General features: G+C 54.6%; 6 protein-coding genes across 6 annotated transcripts; 1 reads left to right on the top strand and 5 right to left on the bottom strand.

Moving 5' to 3' along the window:
* The first annotated feature begins 18 nt into the window (after positions 1-18).
* Positions 19-717, top strand: BKA78DRAFT_187532 (uncharacterized protein). Its single transcript, XM_066883521.1, has one exon. It carries the CDS (start codon positions 131-133, stop codon positions 584-586), a length of 456 nt encoding a protein of 151 aa, XP_066741246.1. The 5' UTR covers positions 19-130; the 3' UTR covers positions 587-717.
* Positions 718-849: 132 nt separating this feature from the next.
* On the bottom strand, positions 850-2,678 carry BKA78DRAFT_255280 (uncharacterized protein; the record flags this gene model as incomplete). Its single annotated transcript, XM_066884983.1, has 3 exons — positions 850-1,647; positions 1,691-2,082; positions 2,150-2,678. The coding sequence occupies 3 exons, from the start codon at positions 2,676-2,678 to the stop codon at positions 850-852; spliced, it is 1,719 nt and encodes a 572-aa protein (XP_066741245.1).
* Positions 2,679-2,876: 198 nt separating this feature from the next.
* Positions 2,877-5,991, bottom strand: BKA78DRAFT_321968 (Dynamin central region-domain-containing protein). Its single transcript, XM_066889081.1, has 7 exons — positions 5,784-5,991; positions 5,663-5,732; positions 5,506-5,600; positions 4,683-5,433; positions 3,991-4,632; positions 3,548-3,900; positions 2,877-3,485 (listed from the first exon to the last, which is right to left on the bottom strand). The coding sequence occupies exons 1-7, from the start codon at positions 5,801-5,803 to the stop codon at positions 3,317-3,319; spliced, it is 2,100 nt and encodes a 699-aa protein (XP_066741244.1). The 5' UTR covers positions 5,804-5,991; the 3' UTR covers positions 2,877-3,316.
* A 542-nt stretch (positions 5,992-6,533) lies between these two features.
* On the bottom strand, positions 6,534-8,963 carry BKA78DRAFT_255336 (ATP synthase alpha/beta family, nucleotide-binding domain-containing protein; the record flags this gene model as incomplete). Its single annotated transcript, XM_066884990.1, has 7 exons — positions 6,534-6,590; positions 6,644-7,543; positions 7,595-8,262; positions 8,322-8,455; positions 8,507-8,528; positions 8,599-8,641; positions 8,712-8,963. The coding sequence occupies 7 exons, from the start codon at positions 8,961-8,963 to the stop codon at positions 6,534-6,536; spliced, it is 2,076 nt and encodes a 691-aa protein (XP_066741243.1).
* Positions 8,964-9,961: 998 nt separating this feature from the next.
* Positions 9,962-11,522, bottom strand: BKA78DRAFT_321957 (uncharacterized protein). The gene has a single exon (XM_066889080.1). The coding sequence runs from the start codon at positions 11,046-11,048 to the stop codon at positions 9,987-9,989; it is 1,062 nt and encodes a 353-aa protein (XP_066741242.1). The 5' UTR covers positions 11,049-11,522; the 3' UTR covers positions 9,962-9,986.
* Positions 11,523-12,789: 1,267 nt separating this feature from the next.
* Positions 12,790-13,991, bottom strand: BKA78DRAFT_255185 (uncharacterized protein; the record flags this gene model as incomplete). The annotated part of the gene is made up of 2 exons (XM_066884975.1): positions 12,790-13,759; positions 13,921-13,991. The coding sequence occupies 2 exons, from the start codon at positions 13,989-13,991 to the stop codon at positions 12,790-12,792; spliced, it is 1,041 nt and encodes a 346-aa protein (XP_066741241.1).
* Between the last annotated feature and the right edge of the window lie 443 nt (positions 13,992-14,434).

Here is a 14,434-nt window from a genome sequence, read left to right as displayed (position 1 = left end):
TGGGTTAGGTAATGTTCGAGATGATGGTAGAGGTGGAGATAGAGAGATCTTTGGAGACGTGAGAGGATAAGCAGTGGAGGCTGAGGCTTGAAAGTAGAGGTAGGTTGGAGGATGTTGAGGTTGAAGGTAGATGATCGGAGTTGAGAGGCGTGAGGTGGAAGGTTGGTGGTTGAAGAAGAATGGAGGAGCCCTCAAGGAGGATGAGCCTTTATACCACCCCTCAGGTATCGCAGGCCCCTACTGGCCTAAGGGCAGGTGCCGATTCTGCACTCGCAGCTTCCGCACATGTCAATTGCTCAAGGCAGGGGCCCACGAGACCTCGCAACAGGCAAGCACCCACGACCTCACGATGAGGGACCACATTACTCTCCTCTCACCTCAACACCCTATAACCCCCTCCAATTTTACGAGAACACTGGGGGCGGGAATACCGCGTAGTGCTAACCCTGACCTTAAGATGTATAGGTCTCTGCGTGAAAAAGGGACTTCGAGAGACAATATCCATGGAAAAGGTGCCCTCATGGTACTTGAGAACGCAAACAAAACGCCCGTCTGTATTCTTCTCAGCCACGTTACATTGAAGTAGAAGCTGGGCTTTTCTTTGCCAGAAAGCCACGCGGCGGATGAGGAAAAAGAACAAGGTTGGAGTTGCAACTAGTATGACTCTCAACATAGACGCATGTGTGTCTTGAGTGCTCCCTGTGCGCCTCTTACGGACTTGACGCTCCATGGAAATTTTGCTCAGAGGTGTCATTGCTATTTCATTTACACCAGGCCTTGTTCTATAATTGTTTCCATTCAAGATGTGACAACACCATGCTACACCGAGAGTTATCCATAGAAGAATCTCTACACATACTCCAAGCACCCATCCTCGCGAATCCTCGCGACCGGATCCAGCGTCGTCTTGAGCCCACTGACCGCCGGTCCCATAACGACGACCTCACCCTCGACCTTGGCGTCCGTCGTCCGCCACTGGTCCTTGTCCACCAGCTTAATTTCAACGCTATTAAGCGGCGCGCCAAAGTGCGCATGCTTGTTCTTGCGGCTGCCCTCGGCCTCTTCGCGCCGGTAGTCATAGATGTTAGTCTGGGCGACTGCGCCGGCAACGCGTGGTGCTGTCAGTGCGTAGATGACGCGCGAGTTGAGGTAGATACGCAGGTCGGATAGGTCAGTTGAAGTCAGCGGCGGGTTGTCGGTTGAGGACCGCTCGGCGATGAAGACAAGGCGCAGCTTTCCGGGAGTGGCGGCTACTGAGGAGCGTGTGGGAGCATTGAATTTAGTGAGGAGAGAGTTGACAGGAAACTTGCCCGACGATGTCATGGCGCGAGTTTCGGCGTAGTGAGCAAACTTTTGTACGTTGTTGGTGATGGTACTGGTGGTGTTGTGGTGGAGCTTTGCAGCCGTCTCGGCGGAGATGCTGACCACAGTCGGAGCAACCCCCCGGAGAGAGAGGGCCATTTCGACTCCGGGACCGGCAACCGAGTTGATTGCAATCGAGGCATGCGAGAAGAGAGCGGCCAATGTCAAGCACAGCGTGTAGGAGTTCGTCAGAGAGTCGGCGGGCAGAAAAAGATCCGAGGGGCTGAAGCGCTGGCCAGCTGGGAGAGCCGACATGAGAGCTGCGGTTGCCGCAGAGACATTCTGCTTGGGTTAGTACTCAACTTGCTCTATTTTTCGTGCCACTCACCTGTTGCGTGAATTGGATGATTTCTCCGTCGGCGCCAACACCGGCCTGCCAGATAAAGAACAGATCCGCAGCGGGACCCTGATCGACGTGACCTGGGACCTCAGCGCTAGCGCTTCCAATGTTGTCTTGCACAAGCTCATGCCAGGTCGAGACTTCCACCTTACCACCAGTGCCCTCGGGAACTTCGTTCCAATCCACATGGCGGCTGGTCTTTTCCACGACCCAAATTGCTTGCTTCAGGCTTGGAACTCCCTTTGCGACGTCGACTAGGGGAATCGACCCAGCGGCCGCGACGAGCACATCCGCGCCGCTTTTACGGAGAAGAGAGTTTACAACATCATGAGATTGGTTGTACGGAATCAGAACGGGGGAGAAACCGTAGAACGCGGCGGCTATAAATAGCGTGTCAGCCCAAGCCAAACGTGGCCCCAAATTTTGGCAACAGAGAGGTGTACACACCGAAGACGGCGACGATGAACTCGACACTGTTTGGGAGATAGATGGCGACCCTCTTGGCTCCGTGCTCTTGTAAGTATTTGCCAATGACGTTGATTTCCTTGGTAATGTCGTCCCACGTATGCTCCACAACCTCTTCCTTGCCCAAGACGGTCAAGAGGGTGCCAGGGCTGCGTCTCTTGCCACCGTCTTCGTCTGCCAATTGGCCGATGACCCTCCTCCAGACATCGCGCAAATCTCCGTGCCGTCGCTGGTAACGGTGCTCGCCGGGTACGCTGATGGAGGATTGTAGCGGGTAGCCGTGGGGCACGTGTGGAGATCGGTATACGGCACTCTCGCCAGGGTGACGGATGCCGGCTGCGGTCGATGAGCGCAGTAAGAGCATTGGGTGTATGTCTGGATCTTCGAGACCGAGGTAAATGTTGTATGCAAGGAAAGCTGCGATGCCGGCGACGAGTGCTGTGGTGGTGGCATTCCAGCCCGCGAAAAGCTCGACGAGCAGAGCGTCGAGGGATTCTACGATCGATGGCATGGCGAGGGGGATTCCTGCGATATCATGAGTTGATTCCGATGGTGGGAAGAAGAGGACAATGGGCAGCTGGAGAGGTGTTGTAGAGTTGTGGCTGTGGTGGTAGCACCATGAACATGTCAGAGGCGCCCGGGCGGGGGTGACGCCATTGGACCGTGCAAAGCTCGCCCGCAGGGTCCTCCCGTTTTACATTATTTCGGAGCCGACAGCGCCCTGTGCCAACATCATGAAGAAGTAGAAAGTCTTTGTATCTTCAGTCTTTACTGCATAAACAGTCGTCACATTACCGCTCCGTCCCGCCTCAATATCCTAGGTGCCCCCCAGGAGCATCTGTCCTAGGAGAATCGCAACTCCCCCGCCTTCGCCTGGTGCATGTCTATTCTTACGTTCGCGCGCCCAATGAAAGACTCAAGAAAGACTCCAGTTTTCCCCAACATACACTTCTCGTCCATCGTCGTCGTCCTATTTCGTTGCTAGCCTGCAAGCGGTCGTGGGAAAATCATCGCCCGAAGAGAATCGAATCGCAAGAATAGCAGAAGCACGCAAAACACGCCACTCCCTTACCGCTCGCTTATCGCCTGAATGGTCAAGAAAAGAACTGGTCAACCCATGCTTCCCGTCAATGTACGGCTTTCTCTTTTTCACTGCACCTGATTGACAATTTCCTGCGCGCGCGACAGGGACTCGACCATCTGCTGGCATTCCTTCCGGCGGCGGACCGTGTACTCGCTCTCCTTGAGAAGGTCGTCGAGCTGCTCCGTGCGGTACATGTTCTCGAGAAGTTCGCGTTGCATTTCATCCTTGGTGTATCTGTGATGCCAATAGTCAGCCATGATGCTCAAACAAGCCGCCGTACAGCGGCGTCTACTTACGAGACGAGGTTCAACATGATGGCCTTGGGCACCATGTCGATCATGGTCCTCCTGACGATGCCAAAGTAAGAACTGATCAGAAGCTTGATGACCTCGACCTCCTGGGCCTCCTTCTCAGAGAGCGTGCCGCTGGCCTTGAGCTGAGGTGGCGGGGCTTCCATGGCTGCCATCTTCTTCTTGTTCTTGCTGGCGAAGAAGCTGCCGAAGAAACCGCTGTTGCCATCACCGCCGTCGACGAGCTGGGGGCTGGCAGAACGAGGAGGGACGGCTGACTGAGGCAACGGCTTGCCCGTCTTCGGGTCGACTTGGACGGGCTTGTTCGCGTTGTGGCGTTCGTGGACGATCGCCATGGCCTTTCGTCGTCTGTTAGTACTGGGGTCGATTGCTGTGGGGCTGGGATGTCTTTGGGGAACTGAAAATCTTTGCGGGAGAAGGTGACTGACTCTGGAGCCGTTGATGAAGTCCGGGTGACCTGTGTTGATGTAGCAAGATTCCATGGCAACAAGATCCTTGACCAACTTGTTGGTAGGATCCATGGCCTTCTTGAAGAACTGCACAACAACTGCCTGGAATTTCTCCTTCAATGCCGGGTATCTTCTGAACATGGGCTTGGTGAGGAGCTGCGTCAAGATGCGAATCAGTTCGTCGTAAACAAGCGATACACACTTCAAGCTGGGATCCTCGAGCCTCTTGATCTGCTGCTTGGCAATCAATTCAAAGGCCGTGGTTCCAACAAAGAGTGCGGGAGAAGAGCCGGAAGAGTTGTACAAGACGGTGCGAATGTCGACATCCTTGATCTGGTCAAACGGATCCACGGCCTTGACACCGTTGGCGTAGAGCTCGTGGTAGACGAAGCTGATACGAGCACCACCGGAAAGTTCGATGCTCGATAGCTCTTGGTTGTTACCTTCCAATACGGAGCGGTACTCATTGGAGAATTCGGTAATCATGTTGAGGACAATGTTGGACGAGTTGCCGAGCATAGAGTCACCAAGCTGGCCCAACTCGGCGGCATACTTTTGGAGAGAAGAAGCGATACGGGCCTTGATGTCCGGGAGGGTTTGCTTGATGTGCATCATCAGGATCTGGTTTCATGTTAGTGTCTATCCCATCCCAAAGACAGACCTCAACCAACCAAGTTAAGCTTGCGTGCCAGGTATGGCGTTCCGCAGTAAGCAGCCTTGTTCCTGTACGCCTTGTGGTTCTCAAAGAAGCTCTTCTCGTGCTCCAATGCGTAGGAAATGGCCTTCTTGTTCTCGATATCCCTCTGACCGCGGTTGACGACCGGGACGTATCCAAGCCGCAGAGGAATGATGCGGCCCGCCAGGATGTCGACAACATCAGTTCCATCATCCATAAGATCGACCTTGGTCAACACGCCGATTGTCCTCTGACCTTCCGGGTCAACCTCTCTCGCCAGCTTGAGACCGTCGGAGTTGGCTAAGTCGGTGTTGGCGGCGGTGACGGCCAATATTATAGCGTTGGGCTTGCTAATCTGCTTGAGCACCATCTCCCTGATCTGCCTCTCGATATCCCTAGGCTGGTCGCCAACCGGAACCTTTGTGAGACCGGGCAAATCGACCAAGGTCAAGGTCAGGACGTTCGGAGAGTAGATGCGCAAGTTGATGGGAGCCGGCGAAATGCCTGCATTGCGACCCGTCTTCGATTCCGTCTCGCGCACAATCTCATCGCGGATCTTGTTGAAGTCGTAGAACTTTTGGCCGGGGATGTGCAGGAATTCACCCCACTCGTCGACGTTGGATTGGTTATCGGTGGTCTCGACGCTCTCGGCGACGCCGTTGGCCTGTGTCTTTGCGCTCGCGGGACGGTTGATGAGTTGCAAGATGAGAGGACGTCGAGTAACAATGCCAGTGCCACGAGGCAAGCTGCAGACACGGACGTTAGCTTGTTGTTGCCTGCGCACTTGGCCCCAGCAATCTTTCCGGTGGCGGGCTTACAAGTCTCGTCCCACAATATTTTCCAACACCGAACTCTTTCCGCTGGATTGCGAGCCGACGACGGCAATCTGAGGAAGGTCTATGGGATTTTGGACCTGGAATGACAGGCGTTAGTGCTGCAGTAGGGCTCGGCAGGTTTGCGGGAAGATCCACGTACGCCGACGGTGGTGAAGACATCCTGGAGCTTGTTGACGAGCGTGATCAAGCCCGGATCATTGACGTTTATCCTGATTCAGCGTCAGCCATGAGAAGAGGTTAGTTGCAGGCGTGGAGCGCACGCTGTGGGGTTCGCGGCCATATTGTCGGTATCGCGGTGGTGGAGGCCGCGAGCGTGAACGAGCCAGGCAGGCTTTGGGTATCAAGAGTGGATGACGGCAAAGACGAAGGCTAGTGCGGGCTAGCGATGTAGATGCGCGGAGTGAGGAAGTGGAAGAGTAATGTTCTGAAGCCGGAGCTGGTAAGGTGCACATACGTTGCGGCCACAGGAGAGACCACCCAGCGCGGCCGCAAGCACGAGCCACTGGCAGCTCACTTCAGGTTCCTGCCCTGCTGCACCGCCACCAATTGCTCTTACAGAACCTGAAGGACACCAGCCTCCCCACAACTGCGAAACGCGGGCCAAGTCGCCAAAGCTGCTCCCCTGTACCTCCACTCTCTCGCATGCTGCAGCTGGCAGTCTAGAAACATCAAAACTTCCATCTTGCAAAGCATGCTTCCTGAAAGCATTCAAGCCCGTCAAGACTTTGTTACAAGGAAATCATAGAATCCGTCTATCGCACTCCCAAAACCTGCTCACAGCAGTGCTCTGCGCCGTGTCATGGTCAGCGCAGATGAGCCGGTCTCGTGGCCATCATCTTGTATCACTCGGTCTATCAGTCCAGCATTCGACCGAGTCCGCAAATCATCATACATTCTACATGGCAGTGGTATCCCTACTGCGGGCAAAGAAAAGACATTCCTAAACGCTCCAACGTATATACTACATTTGAACCCAACAAGGCAGTAATCCCCCACTCGCCATGCTTCCTTTACTCGTCCGTCACCGCCGCAAACTTCTCCTGCATCTTTTGGTAGAGCTCCTCATACTGTACGCGAGTTAGCTTATGCCCAATGACCTCTCGAATTCGTCTTGACGTACCTTCTTGCACACAGCTTCCTCGCCGTCGCTGGGAAGCTCGAACTTCATGTTTCGCAAGCTTGTTTGAATTTCCGCAGTCGCCTCCCTGACTTTGGACCAGTTCTGGCCCTGGGCAACGGCCTTCTGAGCCTCGTCGTAGAAGCCAACCATGGCCTTCATCATCCACTCCGTCTTCCACAGGGGGCAGTACTGGTCGTAGTCACTGTAACCGTTTTGCTGCAAGAAGTCCTCCTTGAGCAGAGTGGCGACGTCCAGAGTAATCTTGTCAGGGTCGCCAAGAGCAGACTTTCCGACCAGCTGGACGACCTGGTCAAGATCCTCGGACGTGGTCAACAGCTCCTTGATACGGGCGCTGAGACGCGGGAAGTCGGGGTTGTTTTCCGCGTAGTACTTCTCCAAAGGCTTCGTGTACTTCGAGTACGACATGGCAGTGTTGATCGAAGGAAAGTGCTTGCGCTGAGCAAGCTTCTTGTCCAAACCCCAAAAGACCTGCACAATACCAAGAGTGGAGCTGGTGACGGGGTCGGAGAAGTCACCACCAGGCGGGCTGACGGCACCGACGATACTGACACTGCCCTTCCTGTCGGGGCTTCCCAGAGCAGTGACGCGACCAGCACGCTCGTAGAAAGAGGCCAGCTTCGCACCAAGGTAAGCGGGGAAACCTTGGTCAGCAGGCATTTCTCCGAGACGACCAGAAATCTCACGAAGAGCTTCAGCCCACCGCGAGGAGGAGTCGGCCATCATGGCAACGTTCTTGCCCTGATCGCGGAAATACTCGGCGACTGTAATTCCGGTGTAGATGGAGGCTTCACGGGCAGCGACGGGCATGTTGGATGTGTTGGCAATGAGGGAGGTACGCTTCATGATGGGCTCCTTGCGGCCGTCGACATCGATGCTGAGCTGTCGGCATTGTTAGCACATCCAGACAAGCGCAGTGTAACTCAAACATACCTCGGGGAAGTCCATCAAGACTTCAGCCATCTCATTACCACGCTCACCGCAACCAACGTAGACAATGATGTCACTGTTGGAGAACTTGGACAAACTCTGGGAAATGACAGTCTTGCCACAGCCGAAAGCACCAGGAATGCAGACAGTTCCACCCTGGACACTGGGGAAGAGCGCGTCCAAGACACGTTGTCCGACAATGAGAGGCGAGTCTGATGAGAGCTTGTCGTTAACCGGGCGAGGCACACGGACGGGCCAGTTGTGCATCATGCTGTACTCCGTCTTCTTGCCGTCAAACTCGACTTCCAAAATCTTCTCGTCCACGGTGTAGCTGCCCTTCTCGGCAATGCGCGTGATGGTACCGCGAGCTCTAGGAGGAAGCAAGATCTTGTGGTCGTTCAAGAGGGAGTTTTCGAAAACGCTACCAAAGACATCTCCGCCGGTGATGTGGTCGCCAACCTTGAGGCTACCGGGCTTGAAGTCCCACTTGATAGAGCGGTCCAGCGAGGGAACATCGATACCGCGGGGAATGTAGATGCTGTTCGACACGTCGGAAATGCTGCGGAGGGGACGCTGAATACCATCGTAGATCGTCTCCATCAGACCAGGGCCGAGCTCGACGGACAGCGGCTTTCCTGAACGGATGACGGGGTCGCCAACCGTGACACCAGCTGTGTTGCATTAGCCATTCCCCACTCCTTTGTATTTATGCCTCCACATTGAAGCTCACCAGTCTCCTCATAAACTTGAATGGTGGCTTTGTCGGCCTCAATCCTAATGACTTCTCCGACGAGCTTATCGTGACCGACGCGGACAAGCTCGTACATAGCACATCCGATCATGTTCTCGGCGATGATGACGGGTCTGGATTGTTGATCAGATCAGGCAGCCCGAGGACGCTGCTTGGATACGTACCCGGAAATGGAGAAGACGGAGCCTACACAAGCATTCATTAGCATCCATTGCGACCGAAGACTGTGTAGATGGGGACGAGGGAGCTGCCATACCATATTGCTCTTCGCCAGCTTCCTGGGCCTTGCGCTGCGACTGCTTCTACAAGTTGCGACGTCAGCCACCGCCTTTCAGGATGACCAATGCGGGGACGAGATCTGGAGCTTACAGGAGGCATGGTGGGTTCGGGAGCTACGTGGGCGTTAGTTGGGATGCTTGGGACGTTGGAATAAGGTCGAGAGCGGTTGTCCGTGGGCGAGTCGGGAAGTGGAACCTCGTAAGGTGCTCGTGGCTCGTCCTCGTCTGGCTCCAACGATAGATTGGGGGTCGTGGGTCGTACAGAGAGGCGGTCGATGTTCTGGTCAGAGACTAAGTCGATGAGAGAGGGCCGGGCCTTGAGCTGCGGGCGGAGACCAAGCATGCACCTAGGGCGGCAAGACGTGGGCGGGATGGCACTGGAGGTTGTCGGGTGGGAAGCTGCTAAGTGCTGCAGTGCGCAGTTGGCGGGAGCTCGCTCGTCACAAGCTGAGGCTATCCCGGTCCACTTGCTCTTGGCGCACAGGCCCCGCGAAACAATCCCCGCCAGATCCAGATTCTGCCCAACTGTCGACCCGTCATCAACTTGTCAAATCCGAATATCGAATCAACGGGAGCTTGATGTTTGCCTGTTCCTGTTGGCAGCTGCATCAAAACTGCATGCTCTGGGTAGCTGCAGCATCGTTAAAGACATTTCGTCCACAACAATACCATTTTCTCGAACCCAGAGTCTAACAAGGATCATCTGCGTCCAAAGTGTTTCGACTGCCATGGGCACAGTGGGTTGCCAAGGAGGATGTGCTTGAATGCTCCCTATGGCTATCATTTCGCAAACTCAAACAGTCAAGTCTTTTGGGAGCAAGATATTCGATCACTCCCTATCTACACGCATCTTGATTTTCAACTCCCCAAACATCAAAGTCCAAGAAAATGACTACAAGGAGCATTCAAGCACCCCACCTCCAAATTGCCATTTCTTTTGCAACTCTCTATGGGGATGTCTTCACATACAAGAGAAGGAGCATTCATCAAATTAAAGAGATAGAAACAGGAACAAGAATCAATATGATGCAAGTCCATTTGGCGTCACAGTAGGTGACGAAAGAAATTCAACAAAGGCTCACCTTCAAGTCGTCGCACACTCAGACGCAAGCGCTTGAAGGCTCCTTGTGACTATCCATCCAGGAGAAGAATTCTTTCCATGTTCAAGGTATCCAGCGCTCGAAGACTCCACCTCTACGTGTTCTGACTTGGCAATAGAAATTCTTAGAATCAGCAATTTCTTTCGTCACCCACTGTGGTGTTGAAAGTCAACGAGTACCCCTGCGTCGTCAACTGCTCGTCAACTGCTCGTCAACTGCTCGTCAACTGCTCGTCAACTGCTCGTCAACTGCTCGTCAACTGCTCGTCAACTGCTCGTCAACTCCTCCCACGTTCCACCATGCTGTCTGAATCTGTGCTTGCCAGCCTTTATTGCCACTGGTTCTTGACCCTTGCTCTTGTATTTGCGCTCAGACGGCAGATGCCCCGGGTAACACTGCTGGACATGGGCCAGGATCAAGGTGGCATATGGTCCATAATTCACATCTCCACAAAGAGAATCCGCGTCGTCATCGTCTTCCAACACGTCCGAATCGTTATACTGTCGCTGCAGCTCAGAGGCATCCTCCTCAACCCTGGTAGAGACGAGCGAACCGATGACCCACGGAGACGGCAAAGGTGGGCTGTTCGGTCCAGCAGAAACCAGAGAGTCGTTGCGCAGGCTGGTCTTGATCGGGGCTGGACGCGGCGGTGGTGACGGCGGCGGCGGCGGGCTTTGTTGCTTTCGCTTGTGATCCTCCTCGTCTTCTTCATTCCCAACAGCGACCTGCCCGTGGACGACCTCCTCTTTCCCTCGTGGCCAGATGACAACAAATGAGGACACTCGATGTCGTGCGATGTGGCCCTCCGTCAAGTCGTAAAGCGTGCCCATACGGAGTCCTCGTTCCATGTACGCAACATCGTTGCTGAGACCATCCATGACCTTGCCGTGGCTGAAGTTCTTGATTTCGAGCACACCGATGGCCGGCTGTACAGGGAGCATTCGTCTCCAGCTTGCTTCAGCTCGAGTAAACGCCTGGCGTCGCTCATCTGTCCAGTCCAACTCGTCGAATGCCTTGATGCCGGGCATGTGGTAGCGGTTGCGAATCTCGGCGAACCACGCCGGAAATGCGTCCTCCAAGAGAGGATTGGTCTTCCATCTGGTCGAACCAATTGGATTGGTCTTTCGAGGCTCTGCTCGAAGGAAAAGCGCTTGCTGGAGTGGAAACGACGAGAGAATGATGATTTTCCACACTCGCGATACGCGCTGAGAATGCAGTATGGTAGCAGTCGGGCAGGCAAGTAGAATCCGCTCCAGCAGATCTGGGTTTCCGAGTACGCAGTCTCTGGCTGTGATGCCTGGGAGTTGGAACATGGTTGCCGACTCCATTTGGAAGAAAAGAACAGACAAAAGATACACCCCCCCAACATCCCACTAGACTCTGCGTCCTTGGGTAGTTCTTATCGCCCACACATCAATCACGTCAAGCCAGGTCATGTCGAACATTGGCTGCTCCGATTCGACGGGGTCGGCAGGAACAAAGCGAGGGCGTTAATCCTTCGGTAGACGAAAAAGGTTCTCAGGAACCAATCACTCAATCTTAGTATGTCTTCAATTTCTCCGCGCCCACGACGATCACTTTGCCGCTTGAGGCGTTCATGAGGTGTCGTGGCACCTCATATTGCCAAGAAAGTGCCCTGGACGTCTGGAGAGGGCAGTCTTTCGACTTGGATATGCACCGTTCGTTAGAGCTTTTCGTTCAAGTCAGCAGACCAACTGCCGGAGCAAGCCGGTCAGCACAAGGAATATATTAAACGAGCAGACAGACCAATCGGAAGGGGCCGACAATATCAAGACCGGGCCTGCGACAAGCCATGGGCCGGAGTCTCCATGGGCAGGTCGGGGTGTTCGAATGCTCGTGGTACCCACGTGGAGACACTTTATCCTTCTTGTGCCCATGGACCCTATATCTCCACGCATCTCAATCCAATGGAGTTAAGAAGCCTGGGATGAGTCGGTCCATCTTTTATGGATGCGTATGAACGCTCCCCATGCCCCTGCTCAACATGTTCATCGTCGTTGGTGCTACAACGCTTCACCCCTGAGCTTCATAATAGGCAGCCTCCAAACCCGACAATCCGTCACTCATGACCGTGGTTGAAAATCGACATTTTCGATTCGTGGTAGGACGACATGAAGACCAACCAGCATTGACAAAAGCACGCAAGGCGAAGTGAGAGAACTTGCAGTCGATCAGGGAGCATTCCAACCAGCCAGTCATGTCAACGGTCAACCTGCGTCAGCCACTCATCAGCCACCAGCGCTAACATTCTATCCGCCCGGTCACCCGAATCCTGAGGTGCATCGGTTAGTGTGGACCGAGCGTGCTGCTGTGAGGACCAGCAGGGATGCGTCACATGGAAGGTGCCGTTGTGGACTGCAGGTGAATGCGCGGACTCGCCTTGCGCTCAGGCGTTTATGCTGTGGGGTCGAAGTTTGGGAGCGGCTTTAGCAAGGGGGTGAGATGGGCAGGTCGGACAAAACGGAGAAAGTTGACAGGAAGAGCGAGCTCCGAGTTTGGGGTCTGATCTCTTGAAGCTCAAGTCCCGTGTAGAAGACAGCTCGCCTGGCAGCCTCGTAGCAATGTCATGCAAACACAGAGAACTTCCAAAATTCCATTTTGTCACGCGCATCCAGGGTGCATTCAAACTTCTCGTCCATAGTCGGGGAGGAAGAAGTCTTAACTCCAAAATTTGGCGTCAATGTCGCTTGGTGTAAAGCTGGAGTAGTATGGAAGTCACCATGTCAAGATTTGAGTACTCAAGGAGACTTTAAACACCCCGGCCCCGCCTTGGAGATGACCTTTCTCTTCCGATCTACATCATGAATAAGTGACAAGTTCTCGTGTAGCGGCATAGGAAGCATTCAAACGCCTCCGAATAAAGGAGTCCTCCACCAAAGCAGATTTTGGATTTACCATACATCAAAGAGCCTGGGGTATTAGGCCTATTGACACGCCAAAGGAGAAAGCAAACCCAAATATTCTTTTTCAAAGTCTTGCGCAGCACACGAGGAAACCCGAAAGAAGAGAAGAGAGAAAGAAAAGAAAAGGATTCAAGATGGGGAGAGTCTACTCAGCCGACTTCTCGACCCTGAAATTGACTCTAGGGAAGTGCAGCTGAATCTCCTCGCCCGTCTCCGTCTCGACCTCGACAACGACCTCCTCAGGGGTCAAGCCAACCAACGTGCCCTTGTCGTGGTGCGTAAATCCCGAATCGGTCGGCCACACCTCCACGACGTCGCCCCTATTCACGCCCGCGACCTCCTCGTCAATTTCCTTGACCTTGACCTGCTCCGCGAACCCAGCAGCCTCGATCAACTCGGCGGCCTTCTCGCCATCCACCTTCTTTGGATGCTCCTCCTTCTCGGCCTCCCAACAGCCGTTATCGGCCAAGAACTTCCGCCAGCGCTGCAACCACGCCCACGTCTTGGGGTACCGGTTTTCCCAGCGCTCGCGCTCCTCGGGCATCACGGCGCCCTCCATGTACGAGTCGTTGAGCAGCCAGTCAAAGACCCACACGGCGTGGATGTCGGCGACGCTGGGCCCGTCCATGTACGACTTTGCGATCCAGTCGCGGCCGTCGGCCAGCATGGTCGTCTCGAGCAGCCGCAGCGACGTCTCCAGCTGCACCATGGCGAACTGGCGCGTTGCGGCCCAGTCGTCGCCCTTGTCGGCCTTGCGCCCCGTAAACTCCTCGCGGTCCCGCAGCGTCGCGTCGTCCTGGGACAGCGGCGACTTGGGCGGGATGAGCTGCGTCGCGCGCCAAAAGACGCCCCCGTCGACGGTCCAGTTTTCGAGGAGCGCCGCCAGCCCGTGGTCACTGGCGGACAGCACCCGCAGGCCTGGGTAGACGGGCGATGGCGGGAACAGCTGGTCCAGCTTGCGAATGATGAGCCGCGTATCGCAGTAGACATCGCGGCCGATGGCGAGGATGGGTATGCGGCGGTGATTGATGTTGAGGCGCTCGGAGAGCTCCGGGCGAGGCAGTCGATTTGGTTGGATGCATACGCGGTAGCTGATTTTGCGGAGGTCTAGGTACCTGTTGTGATATCAGTTAGTCATGTCTATAAACGATTCCTAAATGCAGACTCTGCCGCCTTGATGGCATTTCTCCCATCTCGGCTACCGTTTCTCCGACTGTTGTCCTTGTCCCGCGGACAAGAGTCCCTGATGTGATTCTGACAAGTTCAAAGTACTCACCAACTGACCCTCCTCGCAAAAACGGAGCCAGGGTAGCAAAACAAGATGATGGGAATTCCTTCGTCCGACATCTTGACGGCCGTCTCTTCTCGTACTTCGTAACAGTTTTCCGCTCGGAGTAGTACCACCTGTCGCAATATGGTCGGGGGTTGGGCGTCATATTAAATAAGTCCTACGTCCGCGGTGCCTAATCAGGCCAATGCAAGCAAGCATGCATGCCAGCAGTACACCACTATACCATGGTTAGCTTGGCACCCGCCAGCCGACTTCCTCATGTATAGATGTACCGTGGTGAAACGACCTACTGCGTTTCAGATCAAAGCCAAAGCCTCATCCCACTATAAGGGACAGGTACAGAACAGTGGTCCTCCTCGGTCTTCGCATTCGGAAGAGATTACTCAAGTGCGGAATACTTGAAAACGCGGTTGCCGCCCCCAAGACGGTCGGATGTTTGAGGGACGAAAACGCCGATGAAAAGGCTTAACCCAAATCAAGCATTCAGTTGTATTCTGTC

Source organism: Phyllosticta capitalensis (assembly GCF_038381095.1).
Source record: "Phyllosticta capitalensis strain CBS 128856 chromosome Unknown BKA78scaffold_9, whole genome shotgun sequence".
NCBI lineage: Eukaryota > Fungi > Ascomycota > Dothideomycetes > Botryosphaeriales > Phyllostictaceae > Phyllosticta > Phyllosticta capitalensis.
This window is presented reverse-complemented; position numbering and strand designations above follow the sequence as displayed.